We start from the raw sequence: 6,856 nt of genomic DNA, 5'->3' as shown, positions 1-6,856 counted from the left end.
AGTAGTGTTCTGTAATGAAATAAGAATTTCAGTGGTATGATTTAATTCTGCACAGGTGTTATTCAAAGAAGGCTGATTTGCAATGTCGTTGCAATATCTGAGGCCCGCCCACTCAAACTGGCTGACCTCCTGTTCTCCACCCGGGACACTCATACTCAAACCCAGACAAACATTGAGCTAGAAAAGTAAGTGCATGTGATCTATAAATGCTGTTCCCTTATAATCAGTATGTTGTATAGCATGCACTCCTGATTGTATGCATTGTCCCATAGCAAGAGTTGCTATAATTATATTCATTGACAGGAAATGCACACATTGCTGTGCATATTCAAGTGTGAAACATTGAGAGTACCAAGGTAGTGTATAATACTGTCTCTTCTCTACAGCATTGTTCTAAGCCCCAGTCTGAGTCTCTCGTCAACTGTGAAGAGAGTCTCTGTCCAGTTCGCTCAAGTACAGGACGTCTTCTACTTTGCCGTTGCTCAACAACCGGACATTGTCAATGTTGCAGATCTCAATGGTGCTACTACCACTCGTAGCATCAGCTTGCAGTCGATTAGTAACCGCATCACCATGGCAACACCGGAAGTATTCCCCACCCTGGAGCAGAGCTCTCCCATTCCATCACCACTGAGCGTGGGCATTACTTGTCAAGCTTCTGATTCCACTGTTGGCATCTCAAGTGGTGAGTCAGTGCACCTATATTGTGCAGTATGTGCATGTGTGTAATATGTGTGTGTATTTCACTAGCATTATACACATTATCATGAATTGAATCCTCTTTGCAGATTGTTCAAGAGTGTCCGTGGACACAAATGTCCCCAGCAGCCTAGGAACGGTGACCATCACGTACAGCACATCTCAACTCATTCCAGTTCACAGCGAAGCTAACATGGCCGTCCTCTACATCTGGTCCCCCACTGACTTTACCCTCTCTCTCTCTGATGATACTCTCTCTCGGGTGAATGGATGGAGGGACGTGTCATGTGACACTACTACTCCGTTTGTCTACCAGACTGCAAGGGTTCTGGCCACCGCTCTGTTCACATCTGGCAATGACAACTTCACAGCTAATGTTGTGGACATCATCATCAATAATGTTAGCTAAATTCTCAATCTAATAGGTTTCTGAAACTTCTAGCCAATTCAGAGCACATACCTTTTTAAAATTAATTAAAATTAAAGTAAATTTAATTAAGGCTGTAGCTCATTATGGTACTATCTCTCTTCCCAGCTTGGTTCTTCCGACAGTATCGAGGTACTACCCGATCAGCGTGCAGTTCGAGGACTCACACCAGGCAGTGGACTCCTCAGTCTAATTGGACTAGCTCATCCGTTTGACCCAACCACTTCACTCACTGTTTTAGATGAGGAGGTAGCCATCATGAAGCTCGATCCGATAGTGGGTGCCCTGAGAATGAGCCTGACTTCAGAGCCATCTGAAGACCGTCTTGGAACTACCGAGGTCTCGGTTCAAGTCCTCTCTGTGCTGTCCTACTCTCAGGAGCGGGCTGAAGTGACAGCCTCCGTGGTGCTGGGAGACGGACGAAGAGTGGTTATTGCAGATCCATCGCTCCTCCAAATCCAGTCCTCCAACGAATCCATTGTGAGGGTAGAGAACAACTACATTGTAGCCAACGAGGCTGGAAATGTGTATCTCAACGTATCTTTTATTGTGTGCGGTCGACAGTTGGCCACCAGCATTATTGAAGTGACCGTTCAGTTCGATCAACACCGGCCCATGTTCCCCATGGATGTATTGGAGGCTTCAATTATTGAGAACTCTGTTGTTGGCAGTGTGGTTACTTCTGTGTTAGCTATGGATGATGACTTTGCTGTCGGAGAACAAGCAGACACGGAGTATCGCATCAAAGATGATCCGTTTGACGGCCTTTGGGTTATCGACACTCTCACTGGCGAGATAGCTTTGAATGGCCCAATCGATCGAGAGGACAGGGATCAGTATGAGCTGGTTGTCGAGGCAACTGATAGACTTCAGCGCCAAGCTGAGGTTTCAAGCAGGCCGAACTCAGGCACTGTGTGTGTGGGCGGATCTGGTAGTGGAAGTGGAGGCGGTACGGTGGGAAGTGGAGGCTGTGATGGAGAGTTGGTGCCTGATCCAGACCAAATACAAGACCCCGAAACTGTCGTTTTAGCTACTCCTCCTGACTCAATTAATGTAAGTTTGGCCAATTATACATGATTATACATGAGTATACTATTTCTCACAATTCATGCATGCATGTGTATACTCACTCAAATGTAAAATCTTTACAGTGTATCTCACAATACACTCCTCATAATTATTGAACGTATCAATACATAATTATGTCTCTGTAATATGTAATAATTATGTCATTCTCATTATTCCTAACACAGGTGGTGATTACAATCGGTGATGCCAATGATGAGATTCCAGTGTGCCCAGTAGTAGCAGCAGCGATCCCACTGGACCAGAGCGTGGCCATTGGAACATCTGTGTTTCAACTGGTAGTCGACGATGCAGACATTGGAGTGAATGCAGAAGTAGAGTTTATCAGTGTGCTGAATGAAAACAGCATATTTGAAGTTGACTCTTCTACTGGAGATATCAGGACGATTGTGTAAGCAGTTAAATTCAGAACCTTGCACTATTAATAGTACCTATTGCATATAATTAAGCTCTAGCTTTTACTTATATTATTTACTCTCCTGTGCAGCAACCTTGAAGGTCTGGAGGTTGCCACACCACTGAGACCGAGTGTCCGTGTTAGCGATCGTGGTGATTCCCCTAACAGTGTCACTTGTGAAGTGTCCATCCGTCTCTTTAATATGGCTACAACAGTCGATGTCTATCTTGTTGGAACGACTACTAACTTCAAACCTGATGTATTTGGAGAACTTCTTAGCAGCATACTTGAAGATCTGGATATAGTGATCACAGAATTTGGCCAGCTAAACTCCACTCATTACTTTGTCAGGATTTTAGGTGAATCTGAAGATACGCCTGTCGAAGCTTCAGATCTAGCCTTCCGTATTGCTAGTTTGCCTCAGGCTTCCCTCAACAGATTGAGTAGTGCAGGGTTTGACATCAGAGCAATCATTAGTAACGCTCCAACTGAGTCTCCGACTAACTTTGTCCCCAATCGACTGATCCCCATATGGGCAGTGGCAGTCATTGTGGTGGTCAACTCTGTCATCATTATCACTACACTCTTGCTCATCGTGTGCATTCTCTGGAGGAAGTACTGCAGGTGAGCCGGACTTTCAGATCCATACATAGCTAGTATCTAATTTATCAAATATTCCATAATTACATTAATAGTCTCTATAATACATTCCGTATTAATTTTAATAAATGGAACTGGTTTTTCGCTGTAAAGGGTTCGCCAAAAAGACAACCAAAGACGACTGAATAAGCAGACTGGACTAAGAGATCTTGAATCAGTCGCCGACTCCCAGGAGGGTGAGTTACTGCATTTGAGTACTGCATGCATATATTGTTTGCATTCATCTACATAAAATTATAGCTACCATGATGAATTAAATTACATACATATTCGTTAGCTTCAATTTTGACGAGTCTTACGTTCTCCACACACAGAGGGGGAACGTGTGGAAATGGGAGGCATTGTGGACCCAGACAAAGGAGCCCTCATCTATCGCAAGACCACTCAGGTAGAGACTGTGGAAGCGGATAAAGACAGCGAATTTACAACGAAGAAAATAAAAAAGGTCACGAGTGAGACGAGCTGGCTGGGACAAAAACAAAAGGGCAAATCGGACAGAGAGTCGTTGATACAGAACCAAGAAAGCCAGCAATGGCAGGAAGACGAGATCGAAGCAAACCCTCTCTATTCCTCAAGTGATTACGTAACAGACTTCCGAAATCCGCTCTATTCTAATCGTCTTTCGACTGCAGAAGGAGCAGCCATAGCTGCATCAGAGTCCTTTGAGCACACCGACCATGAGCCACTAGTAGGAAGGGCCTCCCGTGGCAGACCAGGCTCTAGCGACAAGGGGCAAGAATATGTTGACTACTTGTCGGCACAACCCGGCCTGGATAGCAATACTGCTGATACTCTTTTTTAGATATGTATATAAGTCATGTAGAACAAGTGAACAAAGCATAGACTCAAATTGTGTGTACGTATATACAAGAAACTTTATTTATAGTGTATATAATTTATTATAGCAAAGAGCACACATTTAATATAGGTAGGTGCAGTTTTACCAACATTTTTTTTGTAGCTGAGTTTGAAATAATTATTTCTAAGAAAAATTCTAAGTGTACAATGAGCTCAGGTCCTCTCTAGGCTTTGGCTCCATCACTTTCACAATCTTTGCTGCCTCACTTGGTGACTGTGAGAAAAAGAACATAATATAATTTTCAACCATGCACATTCAGTAATTGTCACATACCCGCTTAGCGAGAGGGGATATTATGGGGATGTCTAGTAACGGTGTGAATCCAGCCACTTGTTCAGAGGTGCTTTCAGAGGATTTGGTGTAGAGGACGGCTACAGCTCCTGAAATGGCTGCCAGTTGACATACCGTAAGCACTGTTAATTGGAAAGAGCACATGATTATACATAATATGAGAACAGGATGAAATTCACAATAAAATTAATCACATCCGCCATTGGGGCTGAGGCAACATCTTTTCATTATAGTTATGTCTTCAAAATAAACACTCAAATTAATTTGCTTATAGTATAAACAAGTTTTACCTGCTGCTGTTTCTCCAGACAGTGTATTGGGAGGCTCAAGGGTGATGGCTCCATCAAAAAGTGGCTGAGACCAGGAGGAGGTGGACATTGTGCGCAGGAAACATGTCTGGGGTGAGAGTTCATCTGAGTGTGGGGAGAAGTGCATGTAGGCACAGAGGCAGGTGAGAATCAGGACACGGGTAGGACTGACCACCCCAAACACCTGCAATGGGGACAACACAAAAGGGTAATTACAAATTTAAGCGACTATAATTATACTGAGAAGGGTGTTTTTGCTCAAAAGGATACATAATTATAATTTATGAAACTGCTCAAAACGAATGCGAGTACAATTTAGTAATTAGTGTGTCATATCATTTAAAAAGGGTTCACCTTTTTAAACCAAGCCATGACATGCTCAGGCTTCAAGTTTTTTTCGTGTAGACAGAACACAACGTCTCCTCCATCAGCACACATGAGCTCACTCACCAAACAAGACCCTTCCCCTGTCTTGGGAAAATATGTTCCTTGAAATATTCCCCGAGTGCTAGCCTCAAGAGTTGACAAAGGAGACAAAGTAAAGAGGCTCTTGGCAAATATACATGCTGTTTGTCCAATGGCAACTACTAAAGTATTGTTCTTGTGTGTACTGTCCAATGTAGATGGTTGAAACACGAAGTCAGCTTGTTGTGTGTCTGCTTGTTCATCTTCTTCATCAGAGTCATAGAGAGCGTGTCTTTGAGGGACGGAGAAAGGATCCAGAGAGATGCCAAACTCCATCTTGTACAGCCAGCAGATTTGGGATTAGGGCAACGCCCACTCCGAATCAACCACGTGGGTGGTAATTTTCCATTCAGAACACACCATGAAGTAACACCGAGCAACAACATGATGTGGCACGATTTCTTGCACAATTCATTGACTGGCAACAGAGCGAAGCTGACGCTGCTATAAAGATCTGAATTACAAAGAAAGAAAGAGTCTACAGATTCTGATCGATTCAAGAACGAGATGTCAACCTCCCACACTGTAAAAACACTTGATTGTCCAAACGGTTCTGTAGTGCACCTGGTCGGTACTGCTCACTTTAGTCGAGAGAGCATAGAAGATGTCAGGAGAACCGTCAGAGAGACCAAACCGAATGTAGTGGTATTGGAATTATGTCAGCACAGACAACTCATTCTGTCCTATGGTGAAGAAGAGATTCTACGAGAGGCTAGGACCATGAACCTTGCAAAAATGAGAAGTGTCATCAAGAGGGATGGATTTGTTGCTGGAATCACACAATCGATTTTCCTAAAGTTTTCTGCTGAGCTAACGGAGAAGCTGGGTATGGCCCCTGGGGGCGAGTTCAGAGCTGGTTACCAAGAGGCTTTGGCCATCAACGCTCGAGTTGTTCTTGGCGATCGAATTATTGGGATAACGTTCAAACGAGCGCTGGCTGCTCTCTCCTTTTGGCAGCGGATTCGTTTCACCTATCTCCTACTTCAATCTCTCACCTCAGACATCGATATCACACCAGAGGAGGTGGAGAGGCTGAAAACACAGGACATGGTTCAGCTGCTCACTGGTGAGCTTGGCGCTCAGTTTCCGTCCATTCTCAACGTGTTTGTCTCTGAGCGTGACCAAATACTGGCCTATTCTCTCATGCTGGCTGCCAATTGTGCTCAACAACCGTACGGACCACCTGTCACAGTTGTAGGTGTCATGGGAATCGGACATTTACCCGGGATAGAGGCGAATTGGAATCAGACATTGGACATCAAAGATTTGCTGATAGTTCCACAACCGTCAAGAACTGCACAGATAGTCTGGAAAGGAACTGGACTAGTATTTAAGTTGGGACTATTGTCATTAGGTGTAGGATGTGTGTATTTTGTTGGCAGGAAAGTGTTCAGTCATTTCAGGTCATTGTAATTTATTTGGTCTTTGCACATCTCTATCTCTAAATAACTTCTGTTGAATACGTTCTTTTTATCATCATGTATATATAAATTATATTTGCCCCAAAATTGATATAATTCTGAATTACGCTGCTATTATGCTCGGAGCATGATTAGTATGTTTTTGCAACAGGTTTCAAACATATAATAACATGTTTACAAGAATTTACCACTAGATGATGACGAAATACGTAAACTGCATGTACATGTAAGTGTAGTCATGCA

At 43.5% G+C, this 6,856-nt stretch overlaps 3 protein-coding genes across 3 annotated transcripts in view; 2 read left to right on the top strand and 1 right to left on the bottom strand.

The window, feature by feature from the left end:
• The window catches only part of LOC135350105 (uncharacterized), a 32,910-nt gene extending 28,649 nt beyond the window's left edge, over positions 1-4,261 (top strand). The window contains exons 13-20 of the mRNA XM_064548819.1: positions 56-185; positions 387-685; positions 789-1,099; positions 1,235-2,179; positions 2,380-2,603; positions 2,700-3,233; positions 3,363-3,445; positions 3,584-4,261. Of these exons, the coding sequence (XP_064404889.1) occupies positions 56-185; positions 387-685; positions 789-1,099; positions 1,235-2,179; positions 2,380-2,603; positions 2,700-3,233; positions 3,363-3,445; positions 3,584-4,071 (3,014 nt within the window). The 3' untranslated portion in view covers positions 4,072-4,261. The remainder of the gene's footprint in view (positions 1-55; positions 186-386; positions 686-788; positions 1,100-1,234; positions 2,180-2,379; positions 2,604-2,699; positions 3,234-3,362; positions 3,446-3,583) is intronic.
• Positions 4,208-5,525, bottom strand: LOC135350167 (proteasome assembly chaperone 1-like). Its single transcript, XM_064548898.1, has 4 exons — positions 5,082-5,525; positions 4,710-4,911; positions 4,402-4,541; positions 4,208-4,341 (listed from the first exon to the last, which is right to left on the bottom strand). Exons 1-4 carry the CDS (start codon positions 5,466-5,468, stop codon positions 4,264-4,266), a joined length of 807 nt encoding a protein of 268 aa, XP_064404968.1. The 5' UTR covers positions 5,469-5,525; the 3' UTR covers positions 4,208-4,263.
• Positions 5,526-5,534: 9 nt separating this feature from the next.
• On the top strand, positions 5,535-6,709 carry LOC135350161 (traB domain-containing protein-like). The gene has a single exon (XM_064548892.1). It carries the CDS (start codon positions 5,700-5,702, stop codon positions 6,603-6,605), a length of 906 nt encoding a protein of 301 aa, XP_064404962.1. The 5' UTR covers positions 5,535-5,699; the 3' UTR covers positions 6,606-6,709.
• The last annotated feature ends 147 nt before the right edge of the window (positions 6,710-6,856 follow it).

This window comes from Halichondria panicea, chromosome 16 (assembly GCF_963675165.1).
Source record: "Halichondria panicea chromosome 16, odHalPani1.1, whole genome shotgun sequence".
NCBI classification, from domain to species: domain Eukaryota; kingdom Metazoa; phylum Porifera; class Demospongiae; order Suberitida; family Halichondriidae; genus Halichondria; species Halichondria panicea.
The sequence above is the reverse complement of the archived record's forward strand: the minus strand, read 5'-3'. Positions and strand labels throughout refer to the sequence as shown.

Bases quoted from the DNA above. Each gene is read 5' to 3' on its own strand.
- LOC135350167 (XM_064548898.1), bottom strand. From the start codon at position 5,468: ATGGAGTTTGGCATCTCTCTGGATCCTTTCTCCGTCCCTCAAAGACAC. The intron at 4,542-4,709 runs GTAAAACTTGTT...TCCAATTAACAG, and splicing joins GTCTGGAGAAACAGCAGCAG to TGCTTACGGTATGTCAACTG. The intron at 4,342-4,401 runs GTATGTGACAAT...TTTTTCTCACAG, and splicing joins TATCCCCTCTCGCTAAGCGG to TCACCAAGTGAGGCAGCAAA.
- LOC135350161 (XM_064548892.1), top strand. From the start codon at position 5,700: ATGTCAACCTCCCACACTGTAAAAACACTTGATTGTCCAAACGGTTCT.